This window comes from Callithrix jacchus, chromosome 8, assembly GCF_049354715.1.
Source record: "Callithrix jacchus isolate 240 chromosome 8, calJac240_pri, whole genome shotgun sequence".
NCBI lineage: Eukaryota > Metazoa > Chordata > Mammalia > Primates > Cebidae > Callithrix > Callithrix jacchus.
In genome coordinates this window covers 79,656,850-79,682,143 of record NC_133509.1, presented here as the reverse complement: position 1 = coordinate 79,682,143, position 25,294 = coordinate 79,656,850, and the positions used below count along the sequence as shown (strand labels likewise).

The 25,294-nt window shown below is 35.8% G+C and overlaps 1 protein-coding gene and 1 non-coding gene across 5 annotated transcripts in view; both read right to left on the bottom strand.

Moving 5' to 3' along the window:
* The window catches only part of PRPF39 (pre-mRNA processing factor 39), a 32,068-nt gene that overhangs the window by 1,251 nt on the left and 5,523 nt on the right, over positions 1–25,294 (bottom strand). Inside the window, exons 2-14 of one of the 4 annotated variants that reach the window (XM_078334834.1) lie at positions 19,471–19,823; positions 18,801–18,926; positions 18,548–18,616; positions 18,282–18,444; positions 18,035–18,153; positions 12,739–12,906; positions 7,260–7,425; positions 6,356–6,463; positions 5,110–5,274; positions 4,672–4,798; positions 4,058–4,326; positions 1,800–1,984; positions 75–149 (exon numbers count right to left, since the gene is read on the bottom strand). In XM_078334834.1, coding sequence (XP_078190960.1) covers positions 75–149; positions 1,800–1,984; positions 4,058–4,326; positions 4,672–4,798; positions 5,110–5,274; positions 6,356–6,463; positions 7,260–7,425; positions 12,739–12,906; positions 18,035–18,153; positions 18,282–18,368 — 1,469 coding nt within the window. In that variant the 5' untranslated portion in view covers positions 18,369–18,444; positions 18,548–18,616; positions 18,801–18,926; positions 19,471–19,823. Of the gene's footprint in view, positions 1–74; positions 150–1,799; positions 1,985–4,057; positions 4,327–4,671; positions 4,799–5,109; positions 5,275–6,355; positions 6,464–7,259; positions 7,426–12,738; positions 12,907–18,034; positions 18,154–18,281; positions 18,617–18,800; positions 18,929–19,470; positions 19,824–25,294 lie in introns of those variants that run through there. The other 3 variants (XM_078334833.1, XM_002753854.5, XM_078334835.1) reach the window with 3 other exon arrangements.
* LOC118145416 (small nucleolar RNA SNORD127) lies at positions 3,910–3,995 on the bottom strand. The gene has a single exon (XR_004730531.1). It is a non-coding gene; the product is annotated as a small nucleolar RNA SNORD127 (small nucleolar RNA).

The following is a 25,294-nucleotide window of genomic DNA, read 5'->3' as shown; positions in this document are numbered from 1 at the left end:
TAAGACTTGAAAACATTTGTCTTTGAAGGCATTTCCATAATGAAGCACCCCTTCTTAATTTAGCAAAAACTTACCCATTTTCTGCTTTCCTTTTTAAAGAATCCTGTTCTTTTAAGAGTGTCTGATGTTCATCATAAGCATTCAGAAGCCTGAAAGGGAAGAAAAAAAAATCCTCTGGAATGAACAAAAACTAACCTATTATTTAATATTTAAAGTTGTTTTTCCTTCGGAAACTGCCCAAGATAATTTCTAAGTGGCTCCTTTATTTTCAAAATTTCTACTACTAAAATCATAGTCCTGATACTCAGACACCCCATTCCTTATACTTACAATAGATTAAATAACACACTGTGTTGAATCTCCAATTTGTCTGCCTATTTTTGCCAAATTAAAATAATGTCATTTAATTTCACTGGTCAAAATTCCAATATTCCAAAATTCTACTGTCAACTGCCTACTCTATGTGCTCTCAATTCAGTCTAGCTTTCAATGCACAACACAGTCAAGATCATACTTCCACTACTTCACAAAAACCTGCAATCAAGCAGATGTTATTTTTATATAAACTTCAACTTGCTTCTGCCACTGTATCCTCTGCTCAGCTTGTCAGAATCCAGATAGCTAAACAAAGCCCAGCCTTCTCTATGAAGCATGATAAATCCATTCTGATCCACAGAGAGATCACAGCCCTCCTAGCAGTTATTTGTTACCTCATACACTTACTTCCTTTTTTACTCATATCATTTAACTTGACTAGAAGCTAAAATTACATATCTTGTACCTTCTTCAGTGTAAACATAAGACAATAAATATACAGCACACAAGTAGTTAAGAGCAGAAACTCTGAAGTAGGTTCAGTCCTAGCTCCACAATGTAGTAATAGCTACGTGACCTCACAAAAGTCGTCTAATCTTTCTTAAATCCTCTCAACTATTGGGAGAATAGAACCCTTACCCTCATTCTACTGCTATAAATTTTCTGTAAGATAGCTAATATAAAACTCGGCATCATGCCAAGCACACAAATAATACATTAATATATTAAAATACACTAATAAAAACATTACCTGTTAAATCCGTTTCACTGAAATTTTACACAGCCATCAAAAATATATACGTACATATACAAACATTCAGATACAACTAATACTCAGTTTATCTACAGTGGTTTCAACAGAAATCTAAATGAGAATAATCAGAGAAGGCACATTCCTAACAGGGACTGGTATATTTCCTTACTACAATCAGGTAAGACTGCAACCTCAGAAATGCTCTAGCTAGTATTTGTACTCTTAGTAAACTAAAACCCACTGGAGCATTCCCTTTGAACATCCTCAACTTTTAGCCTTTTACAATGAAGGAAGATGAGACCACTAGGCATGTTCTGTGCAACCATATGCATTCTCATCTCCAATCTCAGAAAATAGCACTCCTACTGGAAATGTCCCATCCATCCTTATTGACCTATATATTAAATGTTTGGGTTGCAGGATTCAATCCTTATCCCCATTTCCCTTTTCACAGGATTGCTCCTTGCTGTCTTCTCTCATTCAGTCATGGTTTAAATTGACATTCTAAAATTGGGAAAAATATTGGAAGGAAAAACAAACCATATGCCTTCCTGTCAAGTACATACACATTTACAAAACTGAATTTCCCCATATATATCTGAGGAAAAAGTAAACTAAGTGAACATTTTAAAATTTAACAATGTATTAATCTGTACTAATCATCAAATCCCCATCCAAAAATATCAATGCTCATTTATCATTCAAATAGATAATATAATTAAGATCTTACTTATTGACATCGGAACCAAAATCTTCAAGAAATTCCACTTTTCTCTGAGAAAATGTGATTCTCATTTTAATAGGTAATGAACCATGTACAGCTTTGTCAAAACAACTTAGGATATTTTCTTCATTTTGTTTGAGGTCACCACTGTATTCCATTTCAAGTAAATTGAGGTATAATTTTGTGTTCTCCTGTGTAAAAAGCAGCATCAATTAATATTACTAAAATATGTTTATTAGAGCAAAGATAGTTAAAAATGCCTCAATTTTTATATCTCAATTTGAAAAAAATTGAAAATTATATTAAAATACAACTCATGCTAATTATTTTCAGCATATATCTAAAGGGGTAAAAAAATTTATTAACACATTGATGAATTTTTCAACCAGTCAATCATCCTAGTACCCTCTAAACTATGCAAATTGTTAAATGCCAATAAATTGAAACTCTATATCCTATCTTGGGTTTAATATAACTTGACCTACCATGACAATTAGAAAATAAAACATAAAAAAATTATCCCTATGCTTCAGATAATTTAAATCTTTACTACAACTAGAGATTAACATCTTAACTGGGCATGGTGGCTTATGCCCGTAATCCCAGCACCTTGGGAGGCACCAAGGCAGGAGAATGACTTATGGTCAAGACCAGCCCAGCCAATGTGGTAAAACAAAATACAAAAATATTGTACTAAAAATACAAAAACTAGCTGGAGTGATAGTGCAAACCTTTAAAAAAAAAAAAAAAGGGAGTCTCGCTGTGTCGCCCAGGTTGGAGTACAGTGATGCGATCTCTGCTCACTGCAAACCTCCACCTTCCAGTTTCAAACGATTCTCCTGCCTTGGCCTCCTGGATAGCTGGGATTACAGGTGTCCACCACCACGCCTGGCTGATTTTTGTTACTTTTAGTAGAAACAGGGTTTCACCATGTTGGCCAGGCTGATCTCTAACTCCAGACCTCCTGATCAGCCCACCTCAGCCTCCTCAAGTGCTGGGATTACAGGCGTGAGCCACTGAGTCTGGCTGATGCAAACCTTTAATCCCAGCTACTCGGGAGGCTGAGGCAGAATGGCTTGAACCCAGGAGGCGGAGGCTGCAGTGAGCTGAGATCACTCCACTTGACTCCAGCCTAGGTGACAGTGAGACTATATCTCAAAGAAAAAAGAAAAAAAAAAGGCCAGGCACAGTGGTTCATGCTTGTAATCCCAGCACTTTGGGAGGCCAAGGCAGAAGGATTGCCTGAGGTCAAGGAGTTCGAAATCAGCCTGGCCAACCTGGTGAAACCAGATCACTAAAAATAGAAAAATTAGCTCTACGTGGTGGTGCATGCCTGAAATCCCCAGCTACTCTGGAGGCTGAGGCTGGAGAATTGCTTGAACCTAGAAGGTGGAGGTTGAAGTGGGCCAAGATGAGCCACTGCATTCCAGCCTAGGCATCAAAGCGAGACAGCGTCTCAAAAAATAAAAGATAAACATCTTAAACTGCAGCTAGAAGCAAACTGATATATATCTGTATGTTAAACAGATCTGGCAATAACTAAAATACTGGCCAGGTGTGGTGGCTCATGCCTGTAATCCCAGCACTTTGGGAGGCCAAGGCGGGCAGATCATGGTAAAACCCTGTCTCTACTAAAAATACAAAAATTAGCTGGGTGTGGTGGTGCATGCCTGCAGTCCCAGCTACTCAAGAGGCTGAGGCAGGAGAATCGCCTGAACCCGGGAGGCAGAGTTTGCAGTGAGCCGAGATCAAGCCACTGCACTCCAGTCTGGTGACAGAGTGAGACTCCATCTCAAAACAAAGCAAAACCTAAAATTCTAAAACTTGAGAAATTATCTATTACCTATACATTGCCTTTTACCAATTGATATATAAAAAGTATTCCATGGAGAAGCAAAATCATCTCACTGCTAAATGTGCTTACAATACAGGAAACACCTATGCTTTATGTTTATAAAGTACTCTCCTAAGCCCTCTGTTCTACTTAATAAACAGTAAATTTGTTAATTTCTAAAGAGAAAATAGAAAGCATCACAATGTCTATAACACTTTTTTACCCAATAATCTTAATGTCTCAAACTTTTAATTCAAAACAATTTAAAAAAAATTTTTTTAATGGCAACATCAGTTTAGAGGGACTGTTGTCCTCATTTAGTAATAAAATACATTACATGCAGACCAAATCTTTCATCACAGTTGCCACAGTGAAAATAAACTGACCACTGGTTTTTTTTACAAGATACTTTAAAAAAACAAATACATACTTTGTCTCTTTCAATTGCTTCCAAAAGTACCTTTCTTGATTTTGGAAGGTTTTTCTGTATTTTGAATAGATGCCGGGCTAGTTTGACAGCATAAAATGAAGATTCATTATTTGATTTGGCATTCTTAATGGCATCCTGAAGCAAATGTTCAGCTTCTTCCAGATTTCCATGCCGTCGTTCTAAACTTACTCTTCGTAAACGAACCATTGCCAATCCTAGAACACATTCTTCAAATGTTCTTAAGATATTCCTGGCTTCATTAATATTACCTAGAAACAGTAATTAACATGTTCATGCTTCTGTTTAAACTTATAAAATAATGTTTATACCAGATACTGGCATACAATCACCCATGGGCTAAACTCAGCAACTAATGGGAAACAACCATGCATATTCACATAATGTCTACGACTGCTCTGACGCAGAGGCAACAATGGCTTACAAAGCCTAAAAGAACACATGGCTTACAAAGCCTAAAATATTTACTATCTGGCTTTTGAGAGAAAAAGTTTGCCACACACTGCTTTATACCATCCCTTACCACCCAATTCCTCACTGTATCCTGAAATAATTTAGAGATCTCAAAAATATCAACTGAATTTCTCTACTCTTACCCTGCTGTTCCTCAAAAGCTGCCCAAAGCATATGCACCATGGGTTTCTTTGGGAGATGTATAGTACAAGCTCTGCTGAAGACATGCCTCACTCCTTCAATGCTATGGTTTTCCATGTACTTGGCATACTATATACAGAAAAGAGGAAATACTGAATAATTTACAGTTGAACAAGCCATTAAATTTGTGACAGAACGATAAAATTCTATTTTTAAACCCATTCAGCACCTTTATTGAACCACTAGACTAGTTTCTGTAAGGAAGGACGAAGAGAGGCAACGAGGTTGGCATATGCAGCAGTCAAATCTGGTTGCAAGCAGACCATCTCCTAATGCAACAGATATAGTTATATGAACAACATTCAACAGAAGTACAAAAAAGGTTAGTCACTAGATCAATGTTTATAATACATAAGTTTAAGAGCGCATGATTTTCTTACCTTAATCCAAAACTCCTCATAGAGGGCACATGATATGACACATCTTTCGAAGAGAACCACAACTCGTTCATGTGTCCCATTTTCAATTTCAAATTCTAAGTATTCTTTCCAGTTTTTCAGTTGTGCCTTTTCCAAAGGTTTCACATGAAAGTAAGGTCTTTTAATCTGTAATGAAATTGTAACATAACAATGAAAGTAAACCAATATCACCAAAATATGCACAAGTACAGTGTTAATACAAATTATTTTAAATATAAGTATAGTTGATAATTAAAAATTTTTAATAACTTATAATTTAAAAAAACTTAAAATCCCTTAAATTTCTTAAGCTTTACAAACAAATGAAATAATACATTTTCTATTTACTCTGCCATTTTGCCAATGACATGCTTTTTAATGTATAGAACATTTTATACTTTGTTGAATATTTTAAAATTGAACAACCATAGTGACAGAAAACAGATCAATGGCTGCCTAGGGCTAGGAGTGGGGAAAGGAACACTGGCTGGAAAGGGGCCAAGCACCTTTTGCAGTGCTGAAAGAGTTCTGTATTCTGATTGCTGTGATGACTACAATATATATACATCTGTGAAATGATTGCATATTCTAAGTTTCCATTCATATGAAAGGCCATTATAGGGAAATCTACAGTAACAAAAAGCAGTTAGTGGTACCTTAGCGTTGGGGGTAGAGGATTGCAGCTGAGAAGGTAGGGGTAGTGACAGCTAAAAGTTAAGGGGTTATTTTTTGAGGTGGTGATCATATTCTAACTGTGGTGATGGTTGTACATATCTGTGAATATACTAAGAACTACTGAACTGTATACTTTAAATGGATGAATTATATGGCATTTGAATTATATCTCAGTAAACGCAATCAGAAAAAAAAAGTAAAGAATTAAAATTGTGGGAAATTACCTCATTTTACTCTATACCTAAAATGGGTCAATTGTACTCTACGTAAAGTATGACTCCAAGAAGCTGACTTTTAAAAACCGAACAATTAGAATAAAATTGTTCAGATTAAGCATGTATCTTGCAATTCAAGTAAATCTCAAATCAAACATTCTAAAAGTGATCAGGGAAAATGGAAAAACTGAGAATGATAACAATAAATGAGACAAGCATCTTAAAGTTACGACTTAAATATGCAAAAATAAAGTTATAATAGAGCTATTACTATCAAAATTGAAAGATAAATTATTCCTATCTTTATATTTTAAAGACTAAAAAACAAAAACACTTACACCTTCTTCAAATGTCCACCTTTTACTAACTTCATGCTCATTATAATTAAACATTTCTTGATGAATCTCAATGATTCTATGTCTCATGTTTTCTATTTCTGTAATTAGCTTGGGAAGAAAAAGGGAAAAAGTAAGTCTTATAAGCTATATACTGAAAATTTTCCATATCACTGCTTACATTTAAGTATTCACAGATATTTTAGTCTTAGGATAGTGGTAGATTTTTAACTATTGGCAATTATGTGCAAAATACAATTAACAAGACTAAAATATATCAAACAACCTCCTAAGTAACTACTTTCATACATTTTTTTTCTTTTTTTCATAAATTGGGCTAGTAGATTCATAACCTAGGCAAAATATTCCTTCTAAACTAAGTTTTTTTTGGGGGTGTCTTGTAGTAAAATAGATTCTCTATCTTAAATCTATACATACCAGCTACTGAATCCCCATTTGCCTTAATCAGAAATTAACTTCAAACAAGCTACAAATCACTGGGTAAATGGCCAGCTATGCCACTGTGATCACTGTGCCACTCAAGGAGTCAAGGGATAACAGGTCCAGTTTCTGCTATACTAAAGACTTTTTTTTTTTGCCGAGATAGAGTCTTGCTTTGTGGCCCAGGCTGCAGTGTTGCCATCTCAGCTCACTGCAACCTCCGCCTCCCAGGTTCAAGCAATCTTCCCACCTCAACCTCCCAAGTAGCTGGGACTACAGTCATGTGCCATCATACCTGGCTGATTTTTGCATGTTTAGTATAGACGGGGTTTCACCATGTTGCCCAGACTGGTCTTGAACTCCTGACCTCAGGTGTTCAGCCTAACTTGGCCTCCCAAAGTGCTGGGATTACAGGTGTGAGCCACCACACCTGGCCACTGAAGAACTTTAGAATAAGACTGGTTACCTTTGCAGGATCAGTTATGTCTTCAATTCCTGATGGTAGATCATCACCAGGAGGACCATCATCACCACTATGTCCATTTACAGAAGCTAATTCCCTTCGAAACTGAATAAACTGTTCACCAGTTAAAAGATCTCTAGGCAAGTTATTCTGTACATGTTCTTTAAATCTAAAGGAAGACAATAAAAATACGTACTCTATATTTGAATCATATTGGATCTCATATTGAGATTCCTACTATGCACTGCTTTTTCAAAGGATTTGATTTAAAGAAAGAAAGCAAAATATCATACCCTTTCTCCTTCTTTTCTATAGTGAAACCCTACCATATGATAAAACACTACCATATGATAAAACAAGTCTATAGACATCTTCAATTTCTTCCTTCCTTTGCAGTAGAATAGAGAAGGCATGGATGAGCATAAATTAAAACCTCAGTTCTGTCTGTTACTAGTTATCTGACTTAAGGAAAGATTTTCCTTTCTCTAAATCTTAGTTTCTTCAACTGTAAAATGGGATGACAATACCTATTCTTTATGTCTCATAGAATCTATTTTACTAGAAGGCACAAAAGTTACAGTAAAATTAAATATTTAAATCCATATTTAAATTCTAAACGATCACTTGTAAATAATTAACAAGTATTACCAGTTCTTTCCCACCTCCCAAATACTCCTCAGTCCACATGTGGGTTCACAAAAACCCAATGAAACTGCCCAATTAAGATTATCAATTACCTCATACATAAAATTAAATGGACACTTGTTTTGTAGTATGGTCCTCCAAGCCTCTGACTGCTGCTCTTTGTCTATTCCCCTTCTTACCTGCCCCAAATGCTAGTATTCCCAAGAATTCCACTCTCCGATTGGTTCTGAACTACTTTTAATAAGATATACTTCTGGCCAATCCCATTAATACAGCTTGAAATACCTATACCATGATGACTCTCAAAACTATAACAAGTCCAAACCTTTCTCCTAATCCAGATTAGCATATCCAACTGCCAATACTCTGCACAAAGAAATACAGATTAGTTTAAAGCTAATCTATAAAGAGATTTTTGAAGAAAATATCATTTTGCTATTTTATAAAAAAACATGCAATAATTTGTATACACACAAACTTTAATCAAAAACACCAGGTTGAGGAGCTAAAGTACACCATCACAATATGAACATACCTTTGGAACCTCAAATATGAAATGTCTTAAAGTAAGTGTGTCATCGACATCTGAAAAGGAATACCCTCATCATTTCTAATATTGATTAATGGTACTGTCAACCACTAAATTTCTCAATCTCTTCCACCTAGCTTTACATTTACATTAGATACCAGGCCCTACTGACTGTACCTTTTAAATACATCTTCATCACCTCCTCACTTTTTAGCTGGATAAACCTAAAACAGCCTCACAGCCTCTAGTCGCACAATTCCCATTCACACCTCAATACTACTATCAGAAATGTTATTAAAAAGTAAGCAAACAGGCCAGGCGCAGTGGCTCACACCTGTAATCCCAGCACTTTGGGAGTCTGAGCTGGGCAGATCACCTGAGGTCAGGAGTTTGGGACCAGCTTGGCCAACATGGTGAAACTCCATCTCTACTAAAAACACAAACATTAGCTGGGCATGGTGGCATGCACCTGTAATCGCACCTACTCAGGAGGCTGAGGCAGGAGAATCACTTGAACCTGGGAGGTGGAGGTTGCAGTGAGCTGAGATTGAGCCACTGCACTCCAGCCTGGATGACAGAGAGAGACTCTGTCTCAAAAAAAAAAAAAGGCCAGGCATGGTGGCTTACCCCGGTAATCCCAGCACTTTAGGAGGCTGACGTGGGCAGACCACCTGAGGCCAGGAGTTCAAGACCAGCCCCTGGTCAACATGGTGAAACACCATCTCCACTAAAAATACAAAAACTTAGCTGGGTGTGGTGGTGCTTGCCTGTAATCCCAGCTACTTGGGAGGCCAAGGCAGGAGAATTGCTTGAACCTGGGAAGACGGAGATTGCAGTGAGCCAAGATCTCTCCACTGCACACACACACAAAAAGAAAGTATGCAAACAAACAAACATCCCTCTCTTGATAGTTCGTTAGGCAGTCTTTCATATTCTGACCCAGGCCTACCTCTTCAACCTAATTATTAGACTGGCTGCCTATGTCCCATATGTTCCAACCTTACAGATTTTTTTCCAAGTTTCTTAAATTAAGACTTTCAAAAATATATGTAAGGCCAGGTACAGTGACTAACACCTGTAATTCCAGCACCTTGGGAGGCTGAGGTGGGCAGATCACCTGAGGTCAAGAGTTCGAGACCAGCCTGGCCAACACGGTAAAACCCCATCTCTACTAAAAATACAAAAAATTGGCTGGGCGTGGTGGCAGGCACCTGCAATCCCAGCTACTTGTGAATCTGAGGCAGGAGAATCGCTTGAACCTGGGAGGCAGAGGTTGCAGTGAGCCAAGATCGAGCCACTGTACTCCAGCCTGAACAACAAAAGCGAAACTCCACCTCAAAAAAAAAAAATGTAAATAACATTGGAATCTAATTTAAATTTTCCAGAGTCAATGGATACAGAGGCTAATGGCCCATTTCAGCACCAGGAGGAAATAAATTAACATAAGTTACATTATGTTAAAAAATTAAAAATGAGAAAGTAACTCTCAAATATGTAGTACGAAAAAACAGATTTAATTACAGATTAATATTAAAACTCAAAATTGTCAACATATTAATTAAAAAAATAAGGTAAAATTTAAAAATACATACAGTACATAAAAATAATACAGTACATAAATTTAAAATGACTTGATTGCTACATCACGCAGAAACTTCTTTAAAACAGTGACAAAACATGCATATTAAGCAGTAATTTTTAGCAGTAATTTTTAGCAGTCTTTTGTATTATAAAGCTAATAATTTTTCAGTAAAGACTGGCTGAGTGTCTAATATATATTGAGTTCTATTCCTAGATACTAGAGATACAAAGAATTAAGCCTCAGAAACTGACAGGCATGTTGAATATACGAGACATAAATTCAAAGCAGTGTTACTAGTGCTAATATAAATGTAAATAGATAGGTAAAGTGGTGGCACAAATGACAGACTAGATATCTCAATGTAGGTGAACCAGAGAAAATTTCAGAGAAGACACAAAACTGTGTGGTCTCAAGGAATATGAGTTTACCAGACAAGTGGAAAGAGGAAAAGGTATTAACAGTCATAAAGATGTAAAACAAGGCCGGGCGCGGTGGCACACGCCTATAATCCCAGCACTTTGGGAGGCCGAGGCGGGTGGATCACAAGGTCAAGAGATCGAGACCATCCTGGTCAACATAGTGAAACCCTGTCTCTTAAAAAAAAAAAAGATGTAAAACAACACTGCCATTTGGGAAGTGTTATCACTTAGGTGTGTCTGGAGCTCAGGAACTACTAGGGATTGGACTTGGATGTTAGACCAGATCACAAAGTCTTCTTGCTAAAGATTTAAAATTAGACTATCTCAGAGACAATTTGCAGGGTATATCCAGTATAAAACCCTAATGCACAAGCACAATAAAATTATTTCCATTATTATTGTATAGCACTTAGAATATATATTTTTTTTTAACACACACCTCCTCCTCTACCCTTCTGACCAATTCACAGGCAACACCATTTACGCACAGCTTTGGGCCTTCATTCCTACAACTTAAATAGCCTATCAACAGGTACATAGCAAATGGTAAATGAATGACTTTAAGAAAGAGGCGTGTGTTAGGCCAAAAAAAAAAAAAAAAAGAGCAGTGGTTCTCAAAGCAGTTAGTCATTTGAATTAGTTAGCTTATACAAACTATAAGAATTGCATGCATAAAGACTACTTGTGGGTTTACTACAGATAGGAAAGTGGTTCTAAATGCATTAAGTGAAAGCAGATTATAGATCAGTATGTGTAATATAATCCCACTAATATCTATTATAAGAATATATGCATTTTTAAAAGCATAGGGTAACTGACAACTTAAAGCAAAATAAATAAAAGCCTAGCAGGCTATTCATTTAGAAATAAAAAAGACTTGTAGGAGAACCTATCAAAAACTTGGGGTCCACACTGTCTAGGTTCCAAATAGTGTCCAATCACTTACAAACTCTGTGGCCTTAGATAAATATGCTAATCTCTCTGTGTCTCCACTTTCATTAAATGGGAACAACAGTACTTGCCTCACTGGGTTATTGAGAGAATTATAAAGTGAGTTACAAAGCACTCAGCACAGTGTCTGTGATAAAGAAAATGCTATGTGTGTTTCCTACACATATTTTTTTTTCATCATCAGTAAAGTTCTTGAAGTCACAGATTTTTCCTATACTTTAAATTATAGAAGAACTAGCCTATGAAAAGACACCCTCTTTGGCCCATCAAATTTAAGTAATTATGTGTTCAGTAATTATTTAAGTACTTTATGTAATTTAAGTACTTATGGGTTCAGTAATTATTTACCAAACATTTCCATATGCCAGTTCTTGCTTGTGTTAATGTCTTTCAGCAAATGTCTTCCTAGGTCATTATACCTTAGAAACCTGTCTGCTTCCTCTATTTCATCAAAAGCAGAGAGTATATTCATATCCACATGCTTCCTGTTTCTAAACTAACTTCGTATAACTTCTACCTCTAGCAAATTGATCCTTAGTACTTTACAAATGCTTCATCAAAGTCTTCTACTTTTGGTAGTAAAGAAAAATTTAGAAAATTACTCACTTAAAAAGTACCTAGGTTTATATGATATTATTCATAAAAAATGTAACAAAAATAAAGAACACGCCAATTTAAAAAAAAAAGCAAAGACACAGTCCTCCCACTTGTTCAGAAAGACTTTCTGGATCCTTACTGATGGGATATTCTGCATAAAGCAGAAAACAGACACAATTATTACACACAGAATTAGTTGTTTTAACAGTAATCAATACAAGGATACCAATTGTAACAGAAAAATCAGGGTGGAAAATTAAAATGGAATGATACCTGATTGTTTGAAAATAGATATTATTTACCATATAAGAGGCATCCTTCACTGTTTTGGATATAAGGTGTTACAGCAATCCCAAGAATGTATATTTAGCAAATCATTAAGTTTAAAAAAATTAAACATCTATCATGTGCCAGGCACTGTGTCAATCTAATGCCATAAATAAACAATTAGGTCCTATTTTATTATTCCTTCACTATTCTGAAATACCTTAGGTAAGACAGAAGTCCTGCGTTTCTTTATCTATTAAAATGTATAAAGAGAAACTTCTATCTAAAAACAGTAAATTTTCTAAACACTTCATTAGGTATATGAAAAAATGTCAAAAGCAAGCATGCAGGTTATAATTAGCAACAAAATTTATTCATCTTTCCACCAAATAAAAGCTTACATAACATTTCAAGAGAATTATAACTCTCAATACTACCAATTAATTATTTGAGTAATCAAAGATGCTTCAATAATTAGAATTTCCCACCTACCTCTGAAAATGATGACTATACAACTGTGTTGGAATACCAAGAATACGATCATATATAGCTGTAACTTCTCTCAGGTTTCCCTGCTCATTTTCCCAGTTTATGTACATTTCCCACAGTCTGTCAGAACGGAAATCTGTTCCTGCAGCTAGAACAGCATGCTCAAAAGTTCTGAAAAATTAAATTACTCTTAAGTTACCTTTCCAAGATAAAATCATTTTTAAAATATTTCTAAATTTAGAAGATAATGCTAACTTCAAAATTATATTCAACTGCTTCCTATGCAAGTAGGGATTAAAAGGTAGAATAATGGAAAGCATATAACAGCTGCTTAAAAAGAATGAGAAAACAAAGGGAATAGATAAACGTACTTTTTATGTTATTTTATATAAAATTAAATACAAAATATACACATTGCAAACAGGTAGGAATAGACATTTAAGTATTTGTTAAATCTGAAATGTCTGTTGTATAGATTTATTTATAACAGAAGACAAAACTAAAACAAGTAGGAAGTTCCAGAGAGGCAAATTTCGCCTCAATTTAAGAATATTTTCACCAGGCACACTGGCTCATACCTGTAATTCCAGCACTTTGGGAGGCCAAGGTGGGCGGATCACCTGAGGTCAGGAGTTCAAGACAGCCTGACCAACATGGTGAAATCCTGTCTCTACAAAAATTAGTTAGGCATGATGGCAGATGCCTGTAATCCCAACTACTTGGGAGGCTGAGGCGGGAGAAACACGTGAACCTGGGAGGCAGAGGTTGCAGTGAGCCGAGATCTCATGATTGCACTCCAGATTGGGTGACAGAGACCCCGTCTCAAAAAAAAAAATACTTTCAAGCAAAAATAACTTTTCATCAAGGAATCCAGCTGCCTTGTAAGATAATAACTATACATTTTAAACCTCTCAAAAGACCTTCTCAATTCTAAAATTCTATCATTAAAGTTTATCACAGGCTGGGCACAATGAATCATACCCGTAATCCCAGCACATGAGGCCAGGAGTTTGAGACCAGCCTTGCCAGCATGGTGAAACCCCATCTCTACTAAAAACACAAAAATTAGCTGGGTGTTGTGGTACGTCTGTAATCCCAGCTACTCCGGCGTCTGAGGCACAAGAATCACTTGAATCTGGGAGGTGGGGTTGCAGTGAGCTGAAACCACACCATTGCACTCCAGCCTGGCTGACAATAGCAATACTCTGTCTCCAAGAAAAAAAAAAAAAGGTTTGTTACAAAGTACTTTAAAATACCTAGTCATGTCAAGAGATTTCTATATGCAATTTTAATCACTGGATTTAATACTCCAATGGAATAAAGGTTTTAGATACATACTTTCAAGATAAGTACCTTAAAATCAAGAGAGTTTTTTTTTTAAGTATAAAAATATCCTAAGTTAAACCACAATTTTAAAAAAGCTCTAAAAAATTTTGAGTGGAACAAGAAAAATCAAATTCTGTTCATATAGTATACAAAAATGCAAAATGTCTTTGTAAAAGGACAATGCAGCAGGCATTTTCCTGAAAGATAATATAAGAAACTAGGAAGCTATAGTAATTACACATTTGGCACTCGCCAGGTTAACAGAAAAATGGTTCAGTAGTACAGAGGCAGAGAAAACAAAAAGAGATCAATGTGTTTGAGTATTTAGTGTATAATATGGAGATATTTTAATTCAACAGCGGAAAAATATGAAAGTTTAACGTCTATCTCGAGACAGACAGAAATTAAAGTCAGATAAATGAACAAGCAAAAAACTATAAAAAAATTAGAACAAAATACAGGATTTATACATTTTTGGCTAAATAGGCACAAAACTCAGAAACCAGTAAGAATTAAAACAGCAGCATATTAAGGAAAAATAAAACTCCATATGATAAAAGACACCATAAACAAAGTTAAGGACATACCAATACTGGAGGAAATATGTTTAATATAGCGATAAATGATATGTTTAATTTAGAAATGAAAGAAGAGCATGTTATATATGTCTGTGCATGTATGCATGTGCATATTTGGGGTTTTCAAAAGAATGAAATAGATGTTACTGTCCCTACAGAACCCCAAAGGATTCAAAAATTAACCAGACACTGAAAAAAGTATGGAGGAAAGGGGAAGAAGGAGGTAATGAAATAAAGACAGAATGTTTAGAAGGTCTGCTTAATGAATGGTGAGAAATCTTCAACTTTCCTGCCCAGCTGTGGGGATTTCAGAAGCTAGGTTTCCCTTCCCCAGATAAATCAAATTATCTTTTTCTAAAGAAACTGCTTGGCTCAGGAATAAGATATAAGGTTACTATCACTGGGCTACCAGCAAAAACCAGAGTGGCCACATGATTATGCTACTGTGAAACCCTACAGACCAACTGACAATGCCCCATACAAAACACACAGTGCTTCCATATAGCTTTTTTTTTTAATTTTAGACAGAGTCTCACTCTGTCACCCAGGCTGGAGTGCAGTATCACAATCTCAGCTAACTGCAACCTACACCTTCCAGGTTCAAGCAATCCTCCTTCCTCAAGTTTCCTGAGTAGCTGAGATTAGACTCCTGCGACCATGCCCAGCTGTTCTGTATTTTGAGTAGACACAGGGTTTCACCATATTGGCCAGGCTGGTCTCAAACTCCTGACCTCAGGTGATCTGCCTCCCTCGGCCTCTCTAAGTGCTGGGATTACAAGCCTGAGTTACCGTGCCCAGCCTGCTTGATGTTTCTTAAGAAGCATAAAATCTACTGGATCTTCCAGCTAACTTCATCTAAGAAAATTACTAATCTGTAATAGGAACAGAAATCCAGAGATCAGATTATCTCAGAGATTAAAATGAGTAAACAGAAAAATTTCATAGGAAACAGTGCTGGGAACAGAAGAAAACCTCAACTGTCTTTCGTATCGTCAAAGAAACAACGAAAAGATATGCAGCCACGAAATGAGAATTGGAGGGTATTGAAAAAGGAACATTTAGAGAACAAGAAAGATTCTTGGATATTAAGAATCTGATAGAAGATGTTTAAAATCCAATACAAGGGTCAAGAAATACCTCAAAAAGCTAGACAAGGTCTAAGAGATGAAAAATAGGAAGAAGAAAATAATAATTAAGAAGAGGTCCTATAGCCAACTATTAAAAACAACAGAGAAAATCAAGGCAAAGAAATTGTCAAAATAAGAATATCCATAATAAGAGTATTTCTAAGAATAGAAGGAGATTAGAACCTAAGATCAAAAAGACCCACCAAGAATCCCAGTAAGAAAAAGAAAATCCACATCAAAGCTCATCATTATAAAACTGTATTTACCTCAAACCCAAAGAGAACATCCTAAAAGCTTCCACAGGAAAACATGTTATAGAAAGAGAATCTATTCTAGAAGAATGGTACTGGACTTCTCAAAAGCAATAGCAGGAGCTATAAAAAAAAAACAATGCCTTCAAAGTTCTAAAGAGAAAATAATTTTCAGCTCCAAATTCTATACCTTACCAAACCTTAAAATTATTTTTTCATCCAAGCATCCTTTAACAAGAAGTTACAGGACACACTCTTCTAAAAGCTGGACATGAAACCAAGAAAGAGTAAGATCTATTTATAAACTCACCCAGGAGTGAGGTAAAGGTAACTCCTAGAAGCATGATAATTAAGAAAATCCCAAGACAACTCTTGTACAGGAGATTAGAAGATCAGTTCTGATTATAGTAGAAAGGTTTCCAGGAGACACAACTCAAAGGAGAGAAAAAAATGGCACTTATACAGGTCTGATTGTATAGAAAGCTAAACTTAAAGCCTTTTACAAAGCTATTGGAGGTATGAAAACAGACGGGGAGGGGAGGAGTAATTAACTCCACAAAAAAACCAAAAGGTTATAAAACGAAAGGGCAGTATAATGAAAAATATTTACAGGTTTTAATCTATTTTTTGAGACAGGGTCTCTCTGTGTCACCTAGGCTCAAGTGCAGTGGCACAATCTTGGCTTACCACAACCTCCGCCTCCTGGGTTCAAACAGTTCTCTTGCCTCAAGTAGCTAGGACTACAGACATACCACCATGCCCAGCTAATGTTTGTTTTTGAGTCAAGGTTGCACTCTATCACCCAGGTTGGAGTGCAATGGTGTAATCACAGCTCACTGCAGCCTCAACCTCCCAGGCTCAAGCAATCCTCCCACCTCAGCCTCCCAAAGGACTGGGATTACAGGTGTAAGCCATTGTGCTCATCCTTATTTATGGATTTAGAATGATTAAAAAAAATACTGAAGCTGATTATTGAAACCTATCCTGTAGCTAAACTGGAAAGATAAGGAATGGAAAAACAGAGTATAAGTGGGTTAAAATTCTCATTTACCATAACAGATACCTAATGTCTACAACTAACAGAGAAAGAGAAAGAAAGCAATATAGATCTACCGTTATACACACGGTGGAAAATGCCAGAAGGGCTAAAATACTTGAAGGGAGGTGGAGGGGTTACTTTTTGTTACAGTTTAACATTAGCTAAGTTCTTAAACTATATGCACATGCTTTTTTGAAAACCAAAAACAAATACATTAACAAATTACTGTCATCAATAAGAAAAAGATAATATAAAAGAATAATGAGCAAATGCTATCAACAGGCAATTAAAAAATGGCTTATGAGAAGATGGTAAACCAGGATGAGTAATCAAGATACAAACAAACTAAAACAGAGATGCTACTGGAGGTAAAACAAAAAAAAATGTGGCACAGCTGTGGGAAAATGATTATTTTCATACACTGTGGGAGTTAAGAATTGATACCATTTTTGAAGGAACATTTGATAAAACTTAGCTGTATATTCCCTTTGACAGAAGCTCCATTTCTAGTACATTCTACAAAAATATTGACTTGTACAGCAATGTTCACTGTAGCACTGATTATTTCCTATAAATAAGGATTTAGTGAAATAAAGTATAGTACTTTGGCATTATAAAATACTTTTTGCAATGGTTAAAAATATAGCAGGAAGGGATTCCCAAACATTGTTAAATTTAAAAAGTCAAACAGCAATATGAAAATACACATACAAATATGTACATATACCTATATCTGAAAGAACACACACCAAGATATTAACCATGAGTGGAATTGGGGACATAAGGAAAGGGGTATGGAAGGTAGGAGGGCTTTATCATCTACATTTTCAAATCATAAAGCATAAGTTTATTACATGTATTATTTTTTTAACAATGGAAAAGTTAAAACTTCCAGCTTAGCTTTCATGCGCTCTATTATCAACATCAGAAAAATTATTTGTATCTTAAAATACATTTGAGTATCAATGTTCCACATACCCTCTTATTGTATTGTTTGTCTCAGGATCACCAGGGTCCAATGTTTCTTTTAAGAAGTTTATATAATGTATCCAGAGGTCAACACTAAGAGGTATTGCCTGAAGCCCCCGCCGATAAACCTAAGAAGAAAACAGTAAACTGTACTTCAAATATTTATTTATTTCTTAACAGAGAGGCAACACTGTGTTATCCGGTGAACCTTAGAAATACTAATTACTGGAATTTTGTTTAAATAATCTACCATTACCATTTGGGTGGAGGTTGGATAGAACATGGCAATGTTCTGATCCCCACGTGCAGAGTCTTGATCTTCAAAGCGCAGCAGTCCCTGCATTCTGACCGGGTTGTGTGGGCAGGCTTTGGGTTACAGACCATAGGGCACAGACCCATTAGAGCATCAATGACAGCGTCTGACCAAAAATGCAATAAGACGTAGCAAATGTGACTAGCAAACCAACTATATTGTTTGGAAAATGAGAAATAAATGTAAGTGAGAGAAAAGCCCTGCCCTACTTGTTAAGCTGCAGTGTAATACAGAGGCTTGCACTGCAAAGCTTGACAAACTGTAGAGGTTTAACGCACCTGCCAACAAAGAGAGAAAATATTAGCTACAAATGCCACAAGAGTGACAAATGCAAATAAATACCCTATAAAAATTGTTTGACCACAAAAGGTAGGTACTGCCAGCCAAAAAAAAAATCTTTGTTTTGTTATTAATTGGCTTACAGTACCTATTGGAGATAACTTTATTCAGTGATGTACGCACCTCATCTGATTGTTTAATGTTGTCATGCCGCTTTTCAAGGTCTGCATACTTTTTCCAGTAACCATAGCAATATGGATAGTGTATGAAAAATTTGTCAAATGCCTTCCTGGCAGCCATCAAGTGATTCTGATAAAAATAAAACCATATTTAAATACTGTGGAAATTTCTGTCAAAAAAATATTTATTATTCCTTTCAAATGTTATTATCTAAAAAATATAAATAAATGGCAGGCTTAAAAACTACATACACAGACTGCTCTGCCAATGGAGAAGTCATTCTTTTACTCCTTTACTTTCTTAATAAACTTGACTTCACTTGGGAAAACAAAACAAAACACACAAAAAAAACCTACAGAGGCAGCAGCTCCCTTTTCCTTCTAAATGCAATTGAAACAAAAGGAACTAATTTTGTCAACTTTGTATTTCAGCAATTTTCCACACACACATATACTTCGATTGTTACAAAACATTAAGCTTTGAAACCACTGACTCTCCACAACATAAAAAAGCTATAAGCTATTTTCACAGCTAAAAATGTATCTACCTAATGTTATTCAGTAACATCTGAAAAATTATGAGTAGATTTTAATCATAAAATAAGGACTATTGTTTCATTATAAATTAATAGGACTTATTTGTTCCTTCTGATACCATTTAAATAGTTACTAACCTCCTGTTCTACATATTGAAGCAAATATACCCAGCCTGTAAAATCCTGAGGATTATTTTCTACGGTTTTCCAAAATTTTTCATATTCTGGAGGGAAATTTGCTTCTGTTTCTGTCAGTGTCACTGGAAGGTCCACAGCACTTGCCATTTCACTTTCTTCTGTAGATGCATTCACATTGGGAGAGTCATCGGGTGACTGTTCCATTTCTGTAACATTCATAATCTCAGTACTGAAATCAGCAGGATGTTCTACCACTACCTCTGAACTGCTGCCCGTGCTGCCATTACTAGAATTTCTGTATTCATCCATGTGAGAATTTTGCATAGCTACTTATTTTGTCTTCAGTTAATGATCTGTGGAAACACAAAAAGAGAAATATCTTTCAAACGCCAATAAAATTATTTGGCCTCAACAACCCTTTAAAAAGCCCTAATTTAGTATTAAAGAAACATGAATTTGATTCTTAATCTCCCCTACAAGTCAGAATCAGAAGGTTCATTAACTTTTATATTATAAATAAAATTATAAATTATTGACAAAACTACCATTTAGTTGTTGGTATCTGAATAAAATCCAGATAACTATGGATTTGTTACCTCATTCATTAAAAAAAAAAAAAAAAAAAAAAGAACCCTGCCTGCCACTTAATGAAAAAATACTGTTTAAAATTCAATGTTTCAGCTGGGTATGGTGGCTCAAGCCTGTAATCCCAGCACTTTGGGAGGCCGAGGCGGGTGGATCACGAGGTCAAGAGATCGATACCATCCTGGTCAACATGGTGAAACCCCGTCTCTACTGAAAATACAAAAAAAAAATTAGCTGGGCGTGGTGGCGCGTGCCTGTAGTCCCAGCTGCTCGGGATGCTGAGGCAGGAGAATTGCCTGAACCCAGGAGGCGGAGGTTGCGGTGAGCCGAGATCGCGCCATTGCACTCCAGCCTGGGAAACAAGAGCGAAACTCCGTCACAAAAAAAATAAATAAATAAAATAAAATTCAATGTTTCTTATTTAGGTAAGAATCTGATTCAGTGCCTGAATACTACCTTGCTATCCATCACTGGAAAACAGCCTATCTCTAATAACTATTAGGCAGGCTAAAAGTAAAACTGACAAAAATTCTGGTCATGGTTATAAACATTTCAAAAGGAATTTCATCACTTAGCGGGATAACGTTTTAGAAAAGAGAAAATCATATTGCTTAAATATATTTATATACTTATGAATTTTAAGTCCTGACAGCTAGGTTTCAATTTTATTATAAAAGATACAAATTATGGTTTTAAAAATAAAAAGTAATTTTTAAAGTGAATAAAAATCACATTTAAAGGGCCAGGCGTGGTGACACACAGCTGTAGTCCCAGCTACTCAGGAGATGCTGAGTCAGGAGCATCACTTGAGCCCAGGAGTTTGAGGCTGCCTAAGCTTTCACCATACTACAGTACTCCAGCCTGGGCAACAGACCACCACCCTACCTCTAAAAAACATATTTGAGAAAGGCTTACAGTCTGGATAATAACTGCACAACATATTTAAAATTATGTCATCTAATTTTAAGGCTATAAGATAAGGAATTATCACTTAAGGTAGTATCACAACATATTTTCCATAATTACTTTCATCTATCTCTTTCACTAACAGCTTAAATGACAACCAAATCATTAAATTATAGAGCATGTCTGGTTTTTTTTTAAATGAGGAATTATTCTCAAAATTAAGCAGACCATAAAACTGATTTACTCTTAAAATATACCTGAAATATACTACTACTAAATATATTAATAGTACAGTTCATTAAAAAGATGATTAAAACTGTAAAGACAATAATGCAAAGGAAGAAATGCAAATGACCAATAAATATATAACAGGATTATACCTTTTTTTTTTTTTTTTTTGAGACGGAGTTTCGCTCTTGTTACCCAGGCTGGAGTGCAATGGCACGATCTCGGCTCACCGCAACCTCCGCCTCCTGGGTTCAGGCAATTCTCCTGCCTCAGCCTCCTGAGTAGCTGGATTACAGGCACGCACCACCATGCCCAGCTAATTTTTTTGTATTTTTTTAGTAGAGACAGGGTTTCACCATGTTGACCAGGATGGTCTCGATCTCTTGACCTCGGGATCCACCCGTCTCGGCCTCCCAAAGTGCTGGGATTACAGGCTTGAGCCACTGCGCCTGGCCTAGGATTATATCTTTACTAATAAAGATATAAACCAAAATGATGAGTGTACCACATACCAACTGTCAACTGAGCATATTTTATACTATGGGAATAATCAGAAAAGGTCATATATTTGTTTCAGGGCATTCATTACCAGCACTGTGGTACAGCAAAAACGGAGGGTATATTAAGAAACAGACAGCTTTAATAAATGGTATACTCATATAATGGAATAAGAACTAAAAAGGAAATATGTATATCTGCATTGATACAGAAAAATATCCACTACACATACATATATATACGTGTGTTTGTTTGTTTGTTTGTGTGTGTGTGTGTGTGTGTGTGTGTGTATAATTCTTATTTTTTAAAATGGAGTCTTGCTCTGTAGCCCAGGCTGGAGTGTAGTGGCACAATCTTGGCTTACAGCAACCTTTGCCTCCCAGGATCAAGTGATCCTCCAGCCTCAGCTACTCTAGCTGGGATTACAGGCACATACCACCATGCCCAGCTAATTTTTTTTAGTAGAGACAGGGTTTCACTATGTGGTCCAGGCTGGTCTCGAACTCCTGAGCTCAGGTGGTCCACCTGCCTTGGCCTCCCAGAGTGCTGGGATTATAGGCATGAGCCACCTCACCCAGCCAGTATTTTAAAAATACATATATATGCATACATACATGCACTCAAAGATTTGTAAGGATTTACACCAAATAAAATACAATAAAACTGTCAGCTGGTGTTAACAGTTGTTTTCCATACAAAAGTGAGATGTGTGATTTATTCCTTTTGCTTATCTGCAATTATTTAACTGAATTGGGTGGAGAACTTTTCTGCTATTTTTTTAAAAAGCCAGCTATAGCTTGACTGGATACTTTTTTTTTTTTTTTTTACAATTTTATGACTACCAAACTTTAAAAATTTGGGTTTCATTATCATCTATGCAAAAATTTGCAAATCTAGCTCCAAACAAGTCAACTAGTAAGCTGTTTAAAACTAATATAGATTCCTTACCTACTCCAGTGATTCTGAGGTCTAGGGAAGGGTCAAGAAAGTTATATTTCTACCAAATTATCTAAATAATTCTAAAAAGCAGAAACTTATTTATTTGTGGGTAAACTCTGAACAGTGTAATTCTGGATCAAATAATAAGCATGTATTAAATTTGGGAAGATGCTGACAATTTATCTCTGGAAAAGTTGCACTAGTCATCTGGCAGACACTTTTAGTTGCCTACCCAATATCCCCTCTCACTATTAGTAATTTCCTTACTAACAAAAGACTGATTTCATTCAAAGCAGCAATATACTTTATCTCATATAAGTGACCAGAAAACTGAAAAGAACATCTGCTGCAGAGCTCTGAGAAAGATTCTGCTTTTTTGATAAGAAAGGGCAATCACAACTAATGTGGTTCTTCCTTCTACCAATGTATTCTTACCTTAGATTTCACCATATCTGAAACAACTCATGTACATAAAATAGTCTATAAGGGATTGACCAAGACAATTAAGAAATACCAACCCTGACATGATCAAGCTGCTAACAAAATGCCACCTTCCTATTGTGTGAGGAAATAAATTCCTATTTGTTTAAACTCCTAACAATATACAAGTTTTCTGGAACTTGGAGACAAAATGAATTCCTAACCAATTCACCTATTAATAGTGCATGAGACTGTCCATCGCTTTATATCCTCATCAACACTAGGTATCACTTGCTCATCTAATTTTTTTAAACAAAGTAGCACCTCATTTTGATTTTCATTTCTTCACGAGTGAAGTAAAATTTTTATTTCTTTTTTTATACTGTCTTTTCACATTTTTTATCCATATTTTTTGTTCATTACTAAATTTTTTCTTAGCAGTCTGTATACACTCTTTGTAAACTAAGAAAATCAGATATTTGTGAAATACATTGTAAAGTGTTATTAAAAGTTTGTCATATTAGTTTTACATTTGGGAGCGTGTCCGTGTGTGACCTCTCTGAAACTGTCACACAGATACAAAATCGAGATTTTAAAATATTTTCACCATTTCAAAATATAGCATGCTTAGACAAGGTGGCTCACGCCTATAATCCCAAAACTCTGAGAGGCCAGGGTGGGGGGATCGCTTGAAGCCAAGTGTTCCAGACCATCCTGGGCAACAAAGTGAGATTCTGTCACTACAAAAAAATTTAAAAATTAGCTAGGCGCAGTGGCGCGTGCCTACAGTCCTAGCTGAGGAGGTTGAGGTGGGAGAATTACTTGACTGCAGCAGTTCAAGGCTGCAGTGAGCTACAATCACACCACTGCACTCCAGCCTTGGAGACAGAGTAAGATTCTACTAAAAACAAGAACAAAAGAAAAAGAACAAAACAGTATGAAGCCTTTTTTTTTTTCCTACGAAAGAATACATTTTAAATGTTAAATCAAAAGACCTTTTGAATCTGAATGCCACTGGAAGAAACAGCTATAACCAGGTAACTCTAGGGAATATACGAAAATATGAACGGAAAAACTGGGAAACAGGGGGAGGGGGAGATGTAGACGAAAAATTTTCAATGCCTGATGGAGGTCCAGCATTATATTACATTCCCTGTAGTGACATATAAATGTAAGATAAAGTTCTCACTCACTAAGGTCTATTGACCATGTAGAGAAAGAGCAAGCTCACAAAACACACCACGCGTACATTTGGAGATAAGTTTTCAAATGAAGCAAGGTCAAAGATTAGAAAAAACTGATTTGAAAATGACAGTAATCTATAGATGAAAACCTTCATAAAATATAATTAACTTTGAAAAATCATGGAATCATGGATAAAGAATGGTAAACTATTCTAGAATGTGGAACAACCCATTAAACAACTCTTCTTGACAGCAGACAAGAAGGTAGAAATGATGACTGGAAAGGTGAGAGACAGAATGACCAGAATGAAGTGGTTGGTACTGAAAAGTAGAAAGGTAAAAGCAGAATAAGTAGCATAAGAGCCAGATTATGGACACAAGAATTTGAGAAGAAATTATACAAAATGCAAATCTAGTCAGTGCATAATAAAAGAGAATCCAAAGTATTAGACTACCAGAAAAACTAAGTTCCCTTCTAGTTGAATGAATGCTTAATGTCACAACTTTTCCAAGTTTAACCACTTCTGGCCCTAGGAAAAGGCAAAGTAACTTATAAATTTATTTTGCTTTCCCCCCTCTCTTCCTTTAAAGAAAAAGATACATTTCAAGATTAATTTTCCACATGCAAATTAGTCACCAGTATGTGGTTTTATATTTCAGAGCTCAGTTTAAAAACAAAAAACACTATAGACTGATATATTCTGAGTCATTAGCTAGCTACCTTAATCTAACTTCATACTTGAGACATAAGGGTTTCTTCTGGAATCAGCAAATTTACCACACCCCTGCATCTTCAGAGACTGTCAATTACTCCACACCCTGCAATCACAGTGTTGTAAAAAGATTTAAGAACATCAGCCTTATACTTATAGAGATCATTTTGATAATTACTTCATAAATTACAGAGCCAAAATAATAAAGTTATTTTTTAATGAGTTATTCCGACATATTCTTTATATGTCAATTATTACCAGTTTACTCTCAACAACAAACAACAACTTTCAACTAGCAACATAAAATGGGAAAGGGTACAGAATAGCTATTAAAAGAAAGAAAATGGGCCA